Below are 21,443 nucleotides of genomic sequence, written 5' to 3' on the forward strand. Positions count from 1 at the left end.
TTTTTAATTGACGTGGTACACCCAATTCACCCTTAAAGCAATTTTAATTAAAAGTTTAAGGTGAATATATTAAGCATTTTAATTATGTCAGCTGAAAATGCTGAAAGAAGGTTAAATAGCATAATAACTAATGTATGAAACATACTTTTGGTTAATTATACCGTACACTAGTTTTTATAGACTTTTGCTTTGCTTAGTAGAAAAGAAAGTTGTATACTCACAAAAATAAAATAAAAAAATAAAAAAGAAAAAAAAGAGTTGTGTGATTAATTAATTATAGGCTCAAAAAGCTTTCCACTACAAACAATTAATTTTTATATCAATAATTGCATATTCGGTCAAGCAAATATTTATTACTAGTTTTGAACTCATTAATTGCATCATGGGCTTGAGAACGAATTGAGAGGTACAATAAAAAGTTAATTTGGAGAGAGATTAAAATACGAGAGTAACGATAGAAGTCACTCTTGAATTATTTTTATGTCTCTCTAAAAATGAGGTAACTTTTAAAATCACCATTGAGATCAAGGAATGAGCCAACTTCAAGAGTGGGGGGTCTATGGCCCCCCAAAAAATTTTAAAACCTTAAGGGTTAATCATGTGATGGTCCAGACAAAAATAAAATTCAATCCCCCAAAAATTTTGTTCTACTAGTAAAAACTAAATTATGTTGTAGAATGGAAGATGAGTTTCTAACAAATCATTTGCTAGTTTATATTGAGAAAGAAATTGCAAAGGATTTCACTACAGAAATGATAATGGATGAATTTTATTCCATGAAAAACCATCGTTGAGCACAATTCGAAGGAGATACAAAATTCTTTTTTGGGATTTTTTTTTTTTTTTTTTTGGTATATGTTTATAGCAAACTAGAACACTTTCGTATTTAAAAGAAAATTTACTTATAACTTATGACTTAGTATGAAGTTAAGTTTAAGACTTTCTCTACTTTTATTTTACACACGCGCACGCATATAAAAGGACTACATATATATATATATATATATATAGGTTCGGACCCCCACCAAAAAACTCTTGGCTCCATTTTTGATTGAGCTTGTGATTGATCACTATTAAATTTTGATTAAATGGTAATTTTAAAAGTCACTTTATTTTTTTAAAGACACAAGAGTGACACTTGAGAGACTTCTAAAATTACCCATTAAAATACATATTAAAAGAAAAAAAAAATTGTTAAGACTATGTCAATGAGACCCAAGAAAAATCTTATTTATATATATATATAGTCAGAATTTATTAAATTTCAACCAATACTAAATTTTGTCTCTAATATGCTAAAAATGAACAAATAAAAAAGTAAAAAATTGAGAAACTAATAAACCCCTTCAATAATAACAAATCCGACTAAATAATTACTTCTTTTTTTTTCTCTCTAAAATGCACCCAAAGTTCCAGTACTTAAAGCCACACCTAGCAACAAAGTAGCCGAGCCCACCAACACATTCGTGGGATTTAAAGCCCATGCAGATGATTGTGACGCCGCCGGTACAGTGTCATTGCCCGATGGAGTTCCCGGCCCATTTGTCGGAGTTGAGGGCGCCGTCGACGGTGACGGTGACGGAGTTGTCGGTTCTGGCGGAGATGGCGGCGATGACTGAGGTGTCGCCACCGGAGATGATGATGCTGGTGATCCCGCCGGAGATTGTGATGCTGGTGAGATAGCTGGGGTGTAGGCTTCTGGTACTGTCGCCGCCGGAGATGGTGATCCTGGTGAGATAGCTGGGGTGTAGGCTTCTGGAGAGGGTGCCAATGGTGGTGAGACTGACGGTTGTGTCGCCGCCGGAGATGTTGATGCCGGTGACCAAGCCGGGGGGAAACTGATGGATGATGGTGACGTTGCTGGCACAAGCCCATGAGACCGTGGAGCTGGTACTGGTGATCTTGTTGGAGCCGCCGGCACAAGCCCATGAGACCGTGGAGCTGGTACTGGTGATCCTTTTGGAGCCGCCGGCACCGGAGCCAGTGGCTTAGGCGCCAGAGCCGGTGCTGGAGAGGATGATTTCGGAGACGGCGAGATGGGTGTTGGAGCTGAAGTAGGAGGGTATTGGCCGTAGTGCCTCACAGCCAAAACAACAACAATCAGTTTCTGCCCCTTCTCACAGTTTTGATCCTTCCCACTGATGAAATAGAAGGGCCCGGATTTATCAAAACTGAACTCAGAATCACCGTCCTCCAACTTCTTGATCGGGTTCTTTTTGTTGCAACTGTTGTAATCGTCTTGGTTCACCACCAACACAGAATCCGACCCTTTCTTATACTTGAAAACTACAGAGAACAAACAAACATAAACACCCACGTACAAGATAATTAAATCAACCGAAAATCCCAAGTCTCAACGAAAAATTTTAAAAATGTAAAAAAAATAAAATAAACTAATTAATTAATTACCGAGTACATCGTTGACTTGGAACCTTTTTTTAGCAGCCCAGTTGTTGTAGCTCTGGGAGGGATTCAAGACCCACCCATCTGTACCACCGACGTAGAATTTATAGGCCTGGGAGGAGCATAGGAAACTAGAACAGAGAACAAAGAGAAGGAAGAAATGTCTCTGAAACTCCATCCTCAGGGAATGAATAAAAACAAATTAAGAAGAAGGTTCTCTTACAGCTTCATGGAAGAGCTGTCAGAGAGAGAGAGAAAGAGAGAAGTGGAAATTGAAGGCGGAAGGGGTTGGATTATAAAGAGATCGATTTCCATACAGCTGAGGTTAACGTCCCTTTTTTTTTTTCGTGGGCCAGAGGTTAACGTTCGGAAAATTAAAGGAAAGAAATATCGTAGAAAGCGTGTGAAATTTGATATGGTGCGCTTAATGATCAGGCCGTTTTTTTTCCAGCAGTGTCGAGAAAACTCCATACGTGGCATAATCCTAGGGAAATTAAAAAATTGATGAGGTGGCAAGAATTGTGTGGGTTGTACTGTCATCAAAATTTGTTTGGTACGTTTTGCTCACAGCCTCACATTACGTACTATCATCTTAAAAGCAAATTCTAAAATTAAAAAAAAAAAATAATTATAATAAAATAAAATTGGAGAAAACATGGTGGCTTGGGAGTGCTTAGTATGAAACTTTCGTGACCGGATAAGTGGTTGAACAGCTCAATTTTTATTTGATCAAGTGAATTAATAAGTGGTTTCTCACAATACATGCCCAAATTCTATTCAGATTTAACCAAAAAATTTGAGAGAATCTTAATCCGTTTAATCTACGCCGAGGTTTCAAACGAATATTTTTTTCCTTTTTCTTTACCGATCCCCCTCCCACCGGCAGCAGCAGAAAAAAAAAAAAAAAAAAAAAAAATCAGAATTTAACAATGGGTTGTAGTTGGGCCCCTCTCTAATCTCTATCTATGTCTATAATTGCTTAAGAGTTAAGCCTGAGTAAGAAACACGGTGACTTAAAACACTAATGGTGGCGGAGTTAGGAGTTAGGACCAGTTTTGGCTTATAAATTACTGCAGCCTGCGCGCGGGCCAAACTAGGCCGAAGAGTTGTATTTTGTGTTTGGCTGTTGATAAAATTTTCATTCATAAAAAAAAGGCATTTTACATAAATTATCCCAAATTAAAAATTAAAACAATAACCAAATAATGAAAGCGGTAAATTAATCAACACAATAATTTGGTGAAGATGTACGTCAAACCTTTTAAAAGAAACTCGTCCACTGTAAAATAATTTAATTATAAGTAAGACCGTACTACCAAAACTTTTGTAACAGACACCTTATTTGTATCAAGCAAACGACCCGTTTACTTCTACTACAATAGCTCTAGAACTTCTTTTAGACAATTTTTCTATCAAGCTTACTATAATCATCCTAAAACTCTAGTGGCCGAAAGATTTTTGAGAGTTAGGGTCTCGTTTTAACAAAATTCTAGGAGAGATAAACTTAAAAGCACAAGAAACTAAGTAGTCACTTAGTATACAAGACAAAGGGAAAGAGCTCGCTCTATGAAAATTGTGCATAAGATTCCTTATATAGGCCATGAGAAAACTTGAGGTTTATGTTGAAGTCGGTTTACAAATTAATACACTATCTCATGCCTAGGTGTTTGAACGGCTTAATGTTGCGTTCGAACGCGTGATAGGGTTTCACGATTTTCTAAGTGGTGTGTTTGAACTGATTGTGATCGGTCATCGACCGGTTTTGGCTCAATATAAAACGACTTTGTTCAACATGTATTGACTGGATAGCGATCGAGGCTCTCTGTGGTTCAATATGATACCACTTCGTCTCAACATGTATCAATTGGATAGCTTTCAAAGCTCGCAAGAGCTTATCTTTCATTTTCTTGAATTCCTTGTTCGAATGACTATCGATCACGCCTCTTAGAACTCTGTTATTTTAAGTTCAATGTAACCTTGTTCGTTCATCTATTGACTAGCCGGCCTTCAACCGGCAGCCTCTCGACTTGATAATTTCAACACTATTTTAACTTTTATTCCAAAAACCAACTTAAAATCATACTAATTCAGAAGATCAATCATCGTAAAAAAACTCCACAAAATCATAAAAGGTAATCAAGCCATCCATCAACAAAAGTCAAAGACATCATCCATCAACACAAAAAACACATCAAAATATGCATGTCAAATATAAACCAACTCCCCTTACATCCATGACTCCCCCTTTTGTCATGAGTGACAAAGGGGCAAAAAAACATCAAATGCAATCAAAAAGTCTCTCTCTAAGTGCTCGAACATTCTCCTCATCCTCCTCAATCCACTCAAGCCGCTTTTGTTCAATTTCCTGTTCCCCTCCTATCCATATCACCGCTGCATCTTGGTCAAGCGCTCATCCATATCATTTTGTAATTTGGCCATCTACTCATCCATCCACAGCTCAAGACTATCAAATCTAGACGGAATCACTGAATGGCCCGATAAAAATTAGCTACAAATTAGTTTGTAGTCATTCCGTAACAAAATTCCGTCTTCTTTGGCGAAAGAAGACTTACGTACGTGCACCGCACGTTGGTTTTTATGGGTAAATGTCTTCAAATTACCTTCAACTTGAAGCGTGATTTTTCCAAAATGTCCAAACATAAAAGAAAAAAAAAAAAAAAAATTGGGGTTGCTGTAGCCCCATTCTGGCCAATCGAAGATTCAAAGCCACCCCCACTTTCGCCTCTTGACTACTATGCAATTGCATGAATATTTTATTCATAAAACAACTTGGCTACAACCATTAAATTAACCAATATTTTATTCATGTATTTGATTTTGTATATCTTTTCAAGGTAATAAACTAAATATTGGCTTCTTATACTGAACCTTGCCTTGTGTAAGGGTATGACTAGAATAATAGTGGATATGCATGTGCCAATACAAAGGAACTATTTTCATGTAGCTTTCCTTGTAAAAATCAACAATATATAACGGCGATTTTCAAAACACCGTGATTTTTTTTTTATTTAAAAAAAAACACACGTTGGTATGTTCTACCGGCGTTTATAACTAGAGGTGGTAATTTGTGTTCACATGTCAGATTTGGGTCGTATCGAGACGTGTATAAAATTATATATGTCAACATTAACTTGACCAATTTGCTTAAACATGTCAAACCTTTCAACCCTAACCTTCTAATTTTGTATTGGATTCATGTCGGGTTCTCTCAAAAATTGCCTGCCATTATGTCTTATATTGGGTTTTAGTCATGTCGAAGCATAGATATAAGACTATTTAAGCCAACCATAACACAACATATTTAATTAAACGGATTAGACTCATCAATCATAAACCTTTAATTTCATGTTAGATTCATGTCGGGTTAGCGAGTCGTTTTTTTTTTTTTTTTAAATGCCAATAGGACTTTACCCGGCAGCTTTTGCAAACCCCGGAAAAAGCTTTATCGGCGTTTTCGCAAAAACACTCTCAATGTTTTGCCAGCGTTGATGATGAATCGTCGGTGTTGATGAATTGTCGGTCTTGTGAAGACCTTCCCCAATGTAGCATCAAAGCGTCGGGAAAGACATCTTACGACACCATGTACTCCAACATTTAGGAGTGCCAAAAAAAAAAAAAAAAAAAATCTGGCTCGGCAACTTTTGGCAGGTGAGAAGTTCTGTCTTTTTTTTTTTTTTTTTTTTTTTTGTAGATTATGCTCATATTTTATGAGCAATTCTAAATAGCAACCCATGTCTTTATTGGGTCCCCCAAAATTAATGTAACTTTTAAAATTACCATTGAATTTTCACAAATCTTTTTATTACTTTACCATAAAAATCAGAATCAGGAGAACGTTTTGATTCTCAGATGTGGGTATGAAGTTATAACATCGGGATTGCAGATGATCATTAAACGGAAGTTATTGATTAAAATTCTCTCTTTAGTCGCTTTAGATTAATTACTCACTCATTTATAATAAATGACACAAATTTCCTAAAAATTGATTTGTAAGAAACTCATACAAACAGCCTCTAAGAACGACATGTGTCATTTAAGTTATTAAAAAAAAGTGTAAAAGCAATTAAAAAAATATGTGATTCTCACATGCAAGGTACACATTCTCACTATTAAAAGTTGGTTTGTAAGAAATTTTGATCATATAATAAAAACACAATAATAAAAAGATATCTGGACGTCCGTGTGCTTTGATTGTTTTGTGGGATGGAGAGGGAACTCCTATTTGAATAATTAACTTTAATTTGTCTTTTAGGACGACCTTTCTAGGTTATCAGATCGTCTACAATTAATTATCTGTCAGAATTGTACTTGTAGGTACTCACCTAACCAAATGAGTCTCACAAATGATCTTTCACAATCATTTGTCCGAACCGCCTACACTTTTGACAGATAATTATAGACAATCCTGATCCGGCCTCATATGCGTCCATGCCAACACACATGAAAAAAGAAAAAGAAAAGAAACTAGCAAAGGTACGTATACATTGACGAATTTTATTTACTTATCCGATATGGTAAGTTTTGTTTAGTGTAGACACTCAATTATAGATATATAAGGGAGAAATATTGTTAGATCCCATGCACAACCCTTTTCTGCTATATTTGATGATCATATCCTGAATTTACCCACCTTAACACAGAAAAAACATTCCATAGAATCGCATAAAGTTTCGCATTGTTGCTTGCATTCAGAGGCGGCGGTACCTTCAGCTGAGCAATTGGTCAAGCACTTTTCGTTGCAACGCTGGTCTACTTTCCATTTAATGGCTTCTCCGACCTCCAAGGATGCCAGGAAGACGATCATGGTGGCAAAAAGCAATGCAGCACCAACCTTGCTTGATGCCATTTTCATGCTTCTTTTCTTCTTCTTCTTCTTCTTCTTCTTTTCTGTTTATATAATTACTGCCTTAAATATATTTATATAATGGGCTTTGTTTAATTGCGAGAAAGGGAGATCTTATTGGGGTTTGATCCCAAGTTTATGTTTTTATATCCATTTTTTTTGAAGGATGAAACAGTTCAAGTGAAGGGTTGTTTTTGTGGCTTTGTGGTGTAGAGACAAATGTGGACAAATATGTACAAATATAGTGCCAATTATTAACCGGTTGTTTTTACTTTTTTACTTTTCTGTTTTTTTGTTTTTTTTTACACCTCCTGCCTCCTGACGTACTTGCTACATGTAACATGTTACCTTCCTTCCATAAGCCAAGTTCAAGTTTAAACTTCAACCATATTGTTGAAACAAAGTGTAACTAATATTTGTTTATGGTTTTTTTTTTGGTGGAAAAGTACTAATCTCTCTTGTGTATGCTCAACTTGATAAATTTTTTTTTTTTTTTCCTTTTTTCTATATATATTTTTAGAAAATTAATTAACTTGGAGGGTTACTCGTTGCGATTCCAATATACTTAACCAGAAGTGCTACATATAACTAAAGATATTAGAATAGAATGTAGTGGAAAGTGAAAAATTGATCTAAACTGAAAGATTAAATGCCTCGGTGTTATTTGCTATCATCAATACAAACTAGATCCTTCGAGTACAAATAGTTACAAGTATACAATACCATCTCAAGAACAATTATACACAATTGAAAGACTAAATGTCTCTACAAGCCTTCATCAACGTCTCAAGCATCACGAATGGCCCTAATTCGCTTTCCTAGGATAACCCTGCTAAATTATAAAATAAATATGTTTTACAGGTAAAAATGTAAATGCGTAAGTCTACGATTTAGTAATTAAATCGCCAATAAAACCTAGCCCATGGAGTAAGCCAGGTTTAGTTGGAAATAAAAAATAAGATCAAGCATTTTAGAAACATTATGAGATTTGAGTAATCTGGGGAGTGTTCTCTTCATTATTGCGCCCTTAGAGAAAAATGGTACATTTGTAAAGCAGTTAGGGCACAATCTCGAGGACAACACGTAGAGCAATTTAATGCAGAAAATCACATTGATGTAATGTGCAATATAATAATCATAGTCATTTACAGCCCATTACTGTTCCCACATGGCCAACCTATACATTTAACCCTATTATGGTGAGGTTTGAATGTCTCGTGGGACCTTTGGTACAACATTGGTCCCCTATCGAGGTACATAGCTAGCAACCGCTAGTAGCTCGACTAGGTCTGACCTCGAGTGATCCACACCACTAGCGATGCCACTAGGTATGATTGCCATCCATACATGGCTACGCTAGTCATTTATTTGGCCAATGGATCCAAGACATCTCAAATCTACTAACTCTGGGCCATAGGGTTAAGTATATATAAAAAATTGTACATACCCCCAGATTCTACACCTCTTTTTCCCATGGTGGTACAATATGTAGCAATTTATAAATAACAAATTGAGAAACATAATTTAGTTCATGATAAACAATAAATAACAACACAATGGTAAATCATTGTTTATAAAATGCTAGACTCACGACATAATTTTACAAAAGGCATTAGTATCAACATACACAGTTTATAGATAAAAATATTCATGTTTAATGACAAGGCATTTTTTTGTGTTTTCATTGGCGATTACTTACATTGAACACTCATATTCAACCTTGGACATACTAAAACGTCAAACTTCTCATATATGCAAGTCATACTCTAATATAGATCAAAACACTAAGCAAAACCCTAATCCTACACTTAAAACCCTAATCTTGCACATTTTGCCTTGAACGATCGATGTTCCTCTGGGATCGTTCAATCGTTATGCCTCAGAATGTGTTTTTTTTTTTCCATTTCATCCTACCAGAACCTAACCTATCTCTTTCCCAAGACTCTTAGAGATTATAACACTCCTAAATGGTACCATACATCATATAAACAAGCAAGGTCACTAGCACAACTTAAAGACTCCAAGTCTCCAAAGGTCCTAACTTTCTTCCCATACTCACATTTTCCTTGTTAAACAACCAAGGAAATGCTCTAGGGTGTTGAAAGGTAGGTATTTTAACACTACTTTAAGGTTGAAAAGAAAGATAGTCTTTAAAATCCATACCTTTCATGCAAGGGTCAAGCTTATCTACTTTAAAGACTTAACTTAATTTAAACCATTATTAACGGAAAGACAACTAGTATGCAATTTAATACGTAAAACACAGCTTAAACATAAGTTAGGGCTATGTTAAGTTTTTTTATACCACAAAGGTGAGAGCTTTCCAAGCCCTAGGAGCACAACCCTCAAGGGAGGCCCTCACTCTCTCTCTAGGGTCTAATATAAAAAAAGTAGCGAAATAAGAGTTTTGAGTTTATCATAGCCCTTTAAATAGACCCCATTCTTATGTGCTTGTGCTGAAAATGTCAAATTTCAAATGCAAGCAAACTATTACTGATCAATCGTTCTAAAGGAACAATTGATCATAGGTACAAAGTCGTACTATTCGATCGTTTTAAGCAACGATCATCCATTCCACGAAATCATTGCACCCTTTGATCATTCTAAAGAAATGATCGATCGTTATGGCTAAAAACCAAATTGGTAGCCCACCTTCGCCCTCAAAGGCATCTTAAGGTGTCCCATTTCTTTACACAGATAGATTCTTTGTGAAATTAGTTCATGTATAAACATGTATGTATTTGGCTAGATTGTTGTTTCAGAAAACGATTTGTGGGAGGAATGTACTGGGTTTGGAGATTAATATTTGAGAGAAAATAATATTATACAGTGGAGGGAAAGTGGTGGTGTTGTTCTAATATGATGGATTGTAGTTGGATGGGGAATCTATCGATCTGTCAAGATTAATGGGCATCCTGTGTTTGGGGTATTTTGCTTTCAAACGTCAACTCTGTTGGCCTTATATGATTGGAATTTTTCTGTCATGCTAATTTTTTTTGTCCTTTTTCAATTTTATAGACTTGCAGCAGTAAAAAGGAGAAAGTGAAAGAAAAGGAAAGGAATATTTCTCATTATTGTTCTATGGTTTTAACATGAATTGTTTTTAATTAACATGCATAGTACCCTTCGTGAATTATATATATATATATATATATATATATATATATATATATATATATATATATATATATATATATATATATATATATTGTAAGTGATGAAACTATAATTTTTATTCATGAATTTTGCACCTAACTAAACTATAAGGGATTGGTGGGTCCTTGGGTTCAATTTTTGTTATTGGAAACACTGATTGGGTTGGAAATTTTATTTATGAACCCTTGATGTCGATGATGTAAATTAATTAATATCTAATATATTAGGATGAAAAAAAAAAATTGAAATAGAGATTTACTCAAATTAAATGGTGATAGAGGTTTAACATTATAGGTGCCTATAATAGTAGTACCACCTTAATTCTTTTTGTTCTTTGTTTCTCCTGGATCCCTGACTATCTAGGGGTGTTTTATTCAGGCCTTGTAGCACATGTCAACAAGCTAAGGAAAATTGAAATGCTTTTATTTTCCAACACATTTCCGGATCAATATGCGGAAGGACATTCACCTTCTAATCTTTGTCTTTGGAGCCATATTTGGATCAACCAGTAAAAGTTGCTGAAATTTACTTCATAGCTTGCAAATTTTCTTGCCACATAGTTCTTGAGCAAATCCAAATGTGCAGCATTTGAGGGAAGCTGAAATATCAGAAGCTCAAACTTGTCTCTATAGTCTATAGAATGCTAATTATGTCCCCAAAAATCTGCAAAAGGGCTCAAGTAGTAGTCTTCTGTTGTTAGTCACTATACCTTCTTTGCGTTGAGCTAGACCGAAACCGGATTTTCTCTGTTACTATTCTCAGGGAGATCCAGTTTTGTCCATTTTGAGCGCAGTGTTACCAGCAAGAGGGTGGCAGCTTGGCAGGACAGCCCGCAGATTAAGCCAATCCACAAACCCTATAGAAAATAATGCACAGTAGCAAATCTTAAATAATTAAACATTTTGTTGAGTATGTGATTGCTCTCAAATTTCTAAGAAGGAAATATGATTTTTTTTCTTTTTTTTTTGGGGTGTGTGTGTGTGTGTGTGTCTATGCAGAGAAGTGTACTGATTAGGTATTTGTAAAGAGACTGCCACTATATCGGTTTCACCTTCGCCTGAAGTTTTGACTTAAAACCAAGGAAGGCTGCAATTGGTACACCAATGAAGTAGAAAGTTGCCAAGTTAACATACACAACCAAGTGCTGCCAACCACATCCTCTGGCTACCCCTGAGTATCTTAATATTAGCATCAGTAACTGAGGATAAAAACTCGAAAAGACAGGGCAGGCACAACTGCTTATAGGAGGAGATTGGATGATTCAAACCTGATAAAACACCTTGAACAGAATCAACAATTATTGAAATTGCAAGTAGGGGTGTCATTGAAGCAAATTCCCGTATAATTGTTTGGCTGTCACTGAAGAATCCAGCCCAGATGTTATGGCCAAATCCAAGGGCCAGAACAACTGTGAGTGCAAGGAGGACAGAGAGCTTGAGAGTCACAGCCATGGCGCTCTTTGCCTTGTTAGGGTTGCCTGCTCCCAACTCATTTGACACCCTTGTGCTGTCACAATAAGTTTTTTTTTTTTTTTTTTTTTTGCAGTGTCTGACAGAATTCAGAAATGGAAGAACTAGAAAGAATAAAAACAATCTACTAGAAGTTACTCAACCAACTAACCTTGCAGCGGCACTAAGACCATATGTGATCATGTAGGCAATAGTTTCTGTGTTCACACTGAATATATATATATATATATATAATCCGAAAGGAAAAATAAACATATCAGAGTAAAGCATGAAGATTAGGTCTAAAAGTGATGAAACCAAGGAAATAGATAATTGAAACTTGCCACATTGCGATCAATGACGTAGTTGTTTCTGCGTTTTGCATCAGTCCTGCTAAGAAAACCAGAATCTCGAAAGCCCAGTACTCCAAACTGGAAAATATCTTGAAAAATAGACTAGTAAAATATGTGAGATCATGTTTTATACCATACTCCTGTGGCTCCTGGCTGATTTGTACGCTAAAAGGTAAAAATGAATCATTTCCTGAAACCCTTTGTGTTGAGACTTTTTGGACAGAATGCTAGTTTGAAAAAGGACTGGTTTCCCTAGTTTCTTTCGAATCATGTTTGAATTTCTTCTTTTCATGGTACATTGCTAATAGAAAGATGATTTTGCAAATTTTTGAAACAATCAACTGAGAATGTCTTAGTATTATGTATCTTAACAAGGCAGCATAGTCCAATTTGCATTCTAGACATTGTTCACATTTTTGAGTAATGCTATGTCATTGTTTAGTTTTAAACAATCAACAAGCAGCATAATAAAGAGATAAACAATTCAAAATTCAGGTTACTTACCATACCATTGCTGCAGAGGGCAGGGCTAGTTTCAAGTTGGTGAAAATGTAATGGAATGAATCGAATGAAAATCCTTCCCATGTATGCTTAAGTTTCTTTGTGCAAATGACATACACGGACATTATAAGGAGTGACAGCCATAATGAAATTGAAACTGCCAACGAAGCTCCCTTGAAACCAAGAATTGTCCAATGTACTAAAGCATATGCAATCCCAGTATGAATAACCAATGGTAGCAATGACAATACAACCGGGGGTATAACTATAGACTGTGTCTGAAGAAATCTCAAGATGTTCTGCAGAAAGCCATATGCAAATAGACCGGGAATGAGGAATTTCATATAGAGAGCAGCTATCTTTGCGATCTCAGTATCTTGATGAAGAAAGATCAGTATGGGCTCTGTATAGAACCAGAGGATGGATACTATTATAGAGAATAGGAAGGATATGATGCAAGAGGCTTGTAGATAAATCCCCAACATTTTGTATAATTTTGCACCAAATCCTTGCCCACACAGTGTCTCGAGAGATCCACTTAAACCAACCTAAAATGATAAGAATCAAGAATGGAACATCATGATAAGGTTAAAGAGGAACAGTTAGCTTGTAAAGAATGCATGAACCCTCATCTTGCACAGAGCACAGAATTATGTCACAATCTAAAACTTTTAAGTCAGATCTTTCCAGATATTGGTCTTTTTCAAGACATTATAAAATTTCATATTCACGTTGGTGATCATTATACTGCATGCTTTGGACAAATAACTGTCAAGATGAGCTATGAATTAGTCAGTTATATTCTCACAGGTCTTGACTCCAAATTTGTTCCGTTGATCAGCTCCATTACCACACGCTTTGACCCAATGACCCTTTGAGAAGTTTATGGCCATCTGCTCAGCGATGAACTGCAGCTTGAACAGCACCACCTTTCCTTTGATCTCGCCTCTGCTTCGGCAATATTGCCTCCTGCAACAGTCCTAGTCGTGGCCATTCTCATGGGTCATCGGGGGGTTTGGATCATTCGCGCTTTCAAGCCTACACCGATTCTCAACAGCCCGCACGCTCACCAGCCAAGGGGCTTGGGCGTGGGCCCTCCTCCAATTCCTATGAGCTAAGGCCTATCTGTCAAGTTTGTAACTAGCCTGGTCATACTGCATTAAAGTGTTATCACTGCTTTGATCACGTCTATCAACGCAATCAACCCAACAATTTTCAAGCATTCATCTCCGCCGCTCCACCACTCACTAATCAAACTCGGTATCCACACATTGCGGCCACTCACCATCTTAGCTCTGACCTTAGCAATTTGAACCTTCATGCGGATGACCATGTGGGTCATGATCAATGGAAATGGTGTATAGGCTTGCCCATTAGTCACATTAGAGCGTCTCATATATTTTCTCCTTCCAAATCCTTTGCTTTACAAAATCTTTTGCATGTTTCACCAATTTAGAACAATTTATTATCTGTTAGCCGATTCACACATGATAATAAGGTTTCCTTTGAATTTCATCCAAATTTTGTGTGAAGAGTCTCACTATAGGGACAATCCTCCTCCACAGGCTGAATGAGGATGGTCTCTATGTCATTGGCCCACCTCCTGCAATTGCTCCACGTGGATGTGACTCATTCTCCCATCCAAAGCCACACATGCCGACGCCTAATACACCTCTAGCTTCTCCCTCATTGTCGAATCCTCATGTCCCTATCAAGCCCTCTACCGCTTCATCCTCCCCACTTGTCACCACTGCTCGGCCTCTCCAATCCATGTGCACACGCTTTCAGAACAACATTGTGTGCCCCAAGATCCACACTTAACAGCACCATCCCATATCCTCCTCATTGGGCAACGGATGACGTCACCACGCCATTTGCCATTGAACCCACCGCTTTTACCGCTGCATCCAAGTCTCCAACATGGGGTCAGGCAATGAATGATGAATTTGATGCACTCTTGTGGAACGACACATGGTCCCTGGTCCCTGGACAACCCTCCATGAACATCATGGCGAGTAAATGGGTCTTTCAGTTTAAATAACGCATTGACGGCAATGTTGAGTGTCAAAAGGTCTGGCTAGTTGCTAAGGGCTTCACCTAGCAGCTCAGTCATGATTACTATGAAACCTAAAGCCTTGTCATCCTGCCACAAACGATCCGCCAGGTACTCTCCCCTGCTACGATTCAAGGCTGGCCGATCTGCCAGCTTGATTTCAAAAAGCTCACCGAGTCTCTCTTTAGGGCTCAACAACTAGGCTTCATCCATCCTCAATACCCTTATCGCGTTTGCAAACTGCATAAGGCCATCTAAGGTTTAAAACAGGCACCTTATGCTTGGCTTTCCAAGCTCAGCTTTTGTCTCTTTGAGCTTGGCTTTTTCTCCTCCAAAGCAGACTATTCTCTCTTCAATTTTCATGCACCACTATTGGAGATCTTCGTCCTACTCTACGTCGACGATATCGTCATCACTAGTTCATCAATGGCCGCCATAGACGCACTGCTTCAGCTCTCCAGGGAGGGTTTGAAGTGAAAGACCTAGGCCAACTCAATTTTTTCTTGGGCATTGAGGCCCAATTTTGCCCCGAAGGCCTGTTTCTCTCCCAAGAGCGTTACAGATTGGACCTTCTCAAATGGACCAATATGTCAAATGCAAAGCTCGTTTACAAATGTTTTGCTCACCCACCCTGATTTGTCGTTCGTCATCAACCATTGGACTCCAGTGAAGCGGATCGTCCGATACCTACAATCCATCTCCAATATTGGACTCCTAATCACCCGCAACTCCTCTATGCTTCAAGCCTTCTCAGACGCTGACTAGGCTAGTTGCCCAAATGATCATTGGTCCACCAGTGCGTACCCTTTTTGGCAACAATCTCATCACCTAGAGCTCTTGCAAACAACACACGGTTGATCGCTCGAGCACAAAGGCCAAGTATTTTGCGCTAGCCAACTCAAATGCAAAGTTCATCTGGTCGCAAAGCCTCCTTCAAGAACTAGGTGTCTACTGTCTTCCTTCGTCACCCACTGACTCTTTGGTGCGATAATATTATAGTTCCATTTACCTCAATGTAAACCCTATTTTCCACACCCTAACTAAACACACTGCCATTGATTTCTACTTTGTTTGCCAACGCGTGGCTCATTGTCAACTTGAGGTCTGCATCATCTTTGGCAAAGACCAACTTGCAGATGTTCTTACCAAGCACCTTGTTGCCACTAAGTTCACTATATATGCTACATACCAAGCTCAACGTGCATTGCTTCCTGTTGAGCTTGAGGGGGCTTGTTAGCGTAATCTATGCCTCCAGCAATCACGCCACATCTCCAACGGTCAGCACCAACCCAACCTTCGCCGATCGTGCTTCTCCACAAGGCCAACACTACCACAACAGTAGATTATGAAAGAATTGGTGGAAGAACCGACTTAGGTTGCATGACCAAAAACTAGATAGTAAGCTATTATTTATAGAGGTTACATGAACACTAGTTTAGGAATGTTAGTACGAGGTTACAATAACAGAAAAGTAAGAGAAACAAGAGATGATACAAAAGAGGAAAAACGTGTAAGCTGATTTTGAGGAGCTGAGAATCATCCAGGAAACATGGGGTTGAATTGAGCAGCAGGATTTCAGGAGGAAAATGTGTTGTAGGGCTGCTGCCAGGGGCGGAGCTAGAATTTGAGATTTGGGGGGGCCAAATTGAAAAAATAAATAAATAAATTGGAGGGGCCAACACTAAAAAAATAAAAATTTAGGGGTAAATATATATATATATATATATATATATATATATATATATATATATATATATATATATATATATATATATATATATATATTTTTTTTTTTCCTTTTTGGGGGACCACCTTGGGCCTTAGGGGAGCCCCGGCCCTCCCAAGGCACAAGGTGGCTCCACCCCTGGCTGCTACTGTGCTACTGCTGTGAGGTCAGCTGGTCAAGGAGAGGATCTCCTGCTGGCTATTCTCTAACACCCCCCCGCAAATTGATGGGAGGAACTTCCTTCAGTTTGTCTTCTTCTTCTCATCATTTATTAATTTTATTTGATTGGCTCGGGTCTTCTAACTTTACCTCAAAGACCAAAATAAGGGTCAACTATGGGTCAAGAAAAGAGCCACTAAAGGGCTAAAAAGAAAATACCTGGGCATATTAACTGTACCACAAGGCCAAGATTGGGCCAACTATGGGCCAAGATTGGGCCAACTATGGGCCAAAAGAAAAGAGCAAAATGGCTTTAAATCAAGGTTGGGTCTTAGAACGTTACCACAAAGCCAAAAATTGGGCTAACAATGGGAAAAAAGAAAATAGCCAACAAATGACTTAAAAAGGGCTTGGGTTTTTCAACATTTGGGCCAACTAGATACCTCATGTAATTTTCTGATTTTTTTTTTTCAGCACCTTTTTTTTTTTTATTGTTTTTTTGATAAACTTCTAGCATCTTCTGATGCTTCTGGACCAAAACAAAAACAAAGAAAGTCTAGCATCTTCTAGTTCTAGACACGTAGATCAAAACAAAGGCAACTTCTAGACATGTAGACCAAAACAAAGCAAAATAAAAGGTCTGCATCTTCAAGGATACCAACGGTAGACCAATGTGAAAAATAAAGAGATGAAGAGTGCTTTATACCATGAAAGAATAAAGAGAAGGAGAAGAGAAAGCAACACTCTTAGTTGACATGGCCGCCGGAGATGTTGGCACTGAAGGAGACGGCGACGTGCTGCTCTGATTGCAGGTGTGGTTCCAGAGCAGAAGGGCAAGGGCCAAGTTGAAGCAAACGAAGGTGGATTGTGAGTACTTGAAGAGGTGTTGTGAGAATCTAACAGAGGAGGACAAAGCTGGGAGAAGGAGATGCAGGTCGTGTGTTAGAGGTGTGGCTTTATAAAGGTTCCAAGAGAGAAAGAGTAAGAAAAGCTCTTGTAGAGCTTCCTCAAGGCACTACCCGTGTGAGCTGCAGCCTAAGGAAAATGAACAACCAGATCATAGGGCGTTAGCCAAAGGCTCTGATACCATGAAAGAATTGGTGGAAGAACTGGTTTAGGTTGCATGACTAAAAAGAAGATAGTAAGCTGTTATTTATAGAGGTTAAATGTACACTAGTTTAGGAATGTTAGTACGAGGTTACAATAACAGAAAAGTAAGAGAAACAAGAGATGATACAAAAGAGGAAAAACGTGTAAGCTGATTTTGAGGAGCTGAGAATCATCCAGGAAACATGGGTTGAATTGTGCAGCAGGATTCCAGGAGGAAAATGTGCTGCAGGGCTGCTGCTGTGCTACTGCTGTGAGGTCGGCTGGTCAAGGAGAGGATCTCCTGCTGGCTATCCTCTAACAGATTATTTCTTTTCGTATTTCCATTTTTAATGCACAGCTCTATCTTCTCATTGTATTTACATCAAACATCTGGGGCACATTGTGTGAGGAGGAAAATACAATTGCAAATTCATTTTGTTATACTAGATGGCACTACCTTTTTTTTTTCCACCAATGACTATTTGTTACATAGACAACTGAAGAGACCTCAACTTGATTTCAATCAAACAAAGTAATAGTATTGATAATTCAAAAACAATTGTGGCAGTAGTTTTCACCTACCTATGATCAGCTAAGCAGGAGCCGTATATTATACCGTTATATTCTCCGGATTTTTACTTTCGTTTATGGGATTTCTTCAAACTTTGCATTAATAAAAGAAAGAAAAAGTATTTCTACAGACGAAAAAGAAAAATGGAAACCAAAAGGAAGCGGAACAAATGAGCATCATTTCTGTAATTCCTTTTAAAAGATGTAAAAGGGAGACGAAAGAAGAAGAAGTCAGTCATGGGCATAGAGATATGATAGATAGCTAGAGTTACCATGAAAGCAAAGCCGGTGACAGTAGCCCACGAGTTCGCAGGAGTGGCACCGGCAAACTCAAGCTCGCCAAGGTGGCCGGCAAACATGACGGATACCAAGGTGATTAAGTAATAGAAAAGATTGGTGAGAATCATAGGCAAGGAAAACAAGACTTGTCTCTTGGCCTCCTCCAAGTCCAACACTTTCTCCCACCACCCTCCCTTTATTTCTTCTTCACCACCATCATCAACCTCTATCAACGGTGTCGCGCGATCTAAATTTCCGTTTCCTGGCATTTCTCTTTTCCTCCTCTTTGTTTTTTTCTGCCTTTTGTCCTTATAACTTTCACTCTTTCAGTACATATTAATAGAGGCACAGAAATTCATTCAAATCGTTTTTCCTGCCTCTTGTCATTTAAGCTATTAAAAGAACAGCCCATCAAATAAAAAATAAAAAAAAAAAAAAAAAAAAAAAAAAAAATTAAATGTGATTTTCATATGCAAGAAATACATATATGTCACTATTAAAAGTTGGTTTGTATGTAAAAAATTTGTGTCATAAATCGAGCAGTCTAATGAAAAGTAAATAAATATCTTAAAAGATTTGCTCGATTAATGTTTGTATAGATAAATTTCATATAAACTCTTTTACAATTGATGTTCAAATTGCACATTAGTAAAATGCTTAACATTCAGCTGTCTGTTTGTCAAACAAAAAGGTTAGTGTTGTGATGTTGGTAGGTATTAGCAACTATGGCGTGACATGTACGTATCAGATGTCATACTGATCAAACTCGTGCAATTACAGTTAGCGTAAGAGAGTTTATACATAACTTATCTGTCTAAATAAGTTTTGATTTGCTCGACTACCTATTCCGATAAATAAGTTTAATTCATATAAACTCTCTTACGATTGATGTCCAAATTTTACATTAGTTAGATGCCTAACACTCAGCTGTCTGTCAAACAAAAAGATTAGTTTTGTGAAGTTGGTAGGTATTAGCAACTATGACGTGACACGTACGTATCAGATGTCACATTGATCAAACTCGTGCAATTACAGTTAGCGTGAGAGAGTTTATACATAACTTATCTGTTTAAATAAGTTTTGATTTGCTCGACTACCTATTCTGACGAATAAGTTTAATTCATATAAACACTCTTACGGTTGATGTCCAAATTTTACATTAGTTAGATGCCTAACACTCAGCTGTCTGTCAAACAAAAAGATTAGTGTTGTGAAGTTGTGAACTAATGTAATTTTCTGGGCTTCTAGTGAGGGAAGTTCTGTTGGGAATTTTGAGAAATGTAAATTATGGCAATAAGATGCGGTGTGCAAAATTAGGGTATAAGTTTTTCGTGTGGTCTGGTCAGCAGGAGAGTTACAGGCACACAGCAAATTCTTGCCATTTAATAATGAAGATCTTTGCAGATTGTGAGGAGTTTAAGGCAATGTGGAGGCTACTTGATGAGATGATTGAGAATGGGTTCCCAACCACGGCACGTACCTTTAACATATTGATATGCACTTGTGGTGGGGCGGGATTGGCTAGGAAAATTGTGGAGAGGTTCATAAAATCGAAGACATTTAATTATAGGCCTTTCAAACATTCATACAATGCGATTTTGCATTCCCTTCTCACGGTAAACCAATACAAGTTGATTGAGTGGGTGTATCAGCAGATGTTAGCTGAGGGTCATTCTCCGGATATTCTAACTTATTATAATGTTGTCATGTGTGCAAAGTATAGGTTGGGAAAGTTGGATCAGTTTCATAGACTGCTTGATGAAATGGGTAGAAGTGGATTTTCTCCAGACTTCCATACATATAACATTCTTCTGCATGTTCTGGGCAAAGGAGACAAACCACTTGCAGCCCTTAATCTTTTGAATCACATGAAGGAGGTAGGTTTTGATCCGAGTGTTCTTCACTTCACCACGTTTATAGATGGATTTAGCCGGGCTGGAAATTTGGATGCCTGCAAATATTTTTTTTGACCAAATGATAAAGAATGGGTGTATGCCTGATGTGGTTTGCTACACTGTAATGATCACAGGATATATTGTGGCTGGGGAGCTAGAGAAAGCTCAGGAAATGTTTGATGAGATGATAATCAAGGGATAGCTTCCAAATGTTTTCACATACAATTCCATGATTCGTGGGTTTTGTATGGCAGGGAAATTCGAGGAGGCATGCTCATTGCTTAAGGAAATGGAGTCTAGAGGTTGTAATCCGAATTTCCTTGTGTACAGCACCCAAGTGAGTAATTTGAGAAATGCTGGAAAGCTTTCTGAAGCTCATGAAGTAATAAGACATATGGGGGAGAAGGGGCAGTATGCTCATCTTGTCTCGAAGTTCAAGAAATATAGGAGATGCTAAAGTGACAAAATATTTAAGTGGAGATTATTCTCTTGTAACCTCATAGGGATGTAACTAATTCATCCAGCTCAGTTGACAACATGTACTTGCCTGCTACTTCAGTTATCACAGAAGCAAAAAGATTAAAGTATGCACAACTTTTTCCCCCTAATACTATTATTCTCTTTTTTATGCTGAATGATTGACATATAGAAAAGATCCAACTTGTCGGTCATTCGCTTTGTATGCTTCATTGTCTTTGAAAATCAGCAGTTCCTTCAAGCTTCATGCATACTGTAGATGTACTGTCAGTTGTTACGTTTTCTTGTCACTTACCTTTTCCGGTATTACCATTGTTCACTACAAGAGCTGTATTTATCCTATTGTCATAGCTACAGTTTAAGGTTTGGTCATCATTGCATGAAAAATAATGAACATTTTCCTGGGAGGAGTTAAATTGTAAAGCTGATATTGATGGAGGAGTTGCTGTTGAATCCCAATGACAAAGCAA

General features: G+C 37.6%; 2 protein-coding genes and 1 pseudogene across 2 annotated transcripts; 1 reads left to right on the forward strand and 2 right to left on the reverse strand.

The window, feature by feature from the left end:
• Positions 1-1,209: 1,209 nt before the first annotated feature.
• LOC133875425 (early nodulin-like protein 4) lies at positions 1,210-2,677 on the reverse strand. Its single transcript, XM_062313560.1, has 2 exons — positions 2,410-2,677; positions 1,210-2,286 (listed from the first exon to the last, which is right to left on the reverse strand). Exons 1-2 carry the CDS (start codon positions 2,579-2,581, stop codon positions 1,394-1,396), a joined length of 1,065 nt encoding a protein of 354 aa, XP_062169544.1. The 5' UTR covers positions 2,582-2,677; the 3' UTR covers positions 1,210-1,393.
• Positions 2,678-10,687: 8,010 nt separating this feature from the next.
• On the reverse strand, positions 10,688-18,870 carry LOC133876251 (protein DETOXIFICATION 19-like). The gene is made up of 7 exons (XM_062314536.1): positions 18,595-18,870; positions 12,729-13,273; positions 12,216-12,302; positions 12,044-12,100; positions 11,691-11,929; positions 11,475-11,593; positions 10,688-11,279 (listed from the first exon to the last, which is right to left on the reverse strand). Exons 1-7 carry the CDS (start codon positions 18,868-18,870, stop codon positions 11,148-11,150), a joined length of 1,455 nt encoding a protein of 484 aa, XP_062170520.1. The 3' UTR covers positions 10,688-11,147.
• Positions 18,871-19,836: 966 nt separating this feature from the next.
• On the forward strand, positions 19,837-21,167 carry LOC133876252 (pentatricopeptide repeat-containing protein At3g60050-like; annotated as a pseudogene).
• The last annotated feature ends 276 nt before the right edge of the window (positions 21,168-21,443 follow it).

This window comes from Alnus glutinosa, chromosome 8 (assembly GCF_958979055.1).
Source record: "Alnus glutinosa chromosome 8, dhAlnGlut1.1, whole genome shotgun sequence".
NCBI lineage: Eukaryota > Viridiplantae > Streptophyta > Magnoliopsida > Fagales > Betulaceae > Alnus > Alnus glutinosa.

Excerpts from the sequence above, each read along its gene's own strand:
- LOC133875425 (XM_062313560.1), bottom strand. The coding sequence starts at position 2,581 with ATGGAGTTTCAGAGACATTTCTTCCTTCTCTTTGTTCTCTGTTCTAGT. Across the intron at positions 2,287-2,409 it reads CCAAGTCAACGATGTACTCG|TTTTCAAGTATAAGAAAGGG; the intron begins GTAATTAATTAA and ends TGTTCTCTGTAG.
- LOC133876251 (XM_062314536.1), bottom strand. The coding sequence starts at position 18,870 with ATGCCAGGAAACGGAAATTTAGATCGCGCGACACCGTTGATAGAGGTT. Across the intron at positions 11,930-12,043 it reads GGTCTTAGTGCCGCTGCAAG|CACAAGGGTGTCAAATGAGT; the intron begins GTTAGTTGGTTG and ends TTATTGTGACAG. Across the intron at positions 11,280-11,474 it reads AGTCAAAACTTCAGGCGAAG|GGTTTGTGGATTGGCTTAAT; the intron begins GTGAAACCGATA and ends TATTTTCTATAG.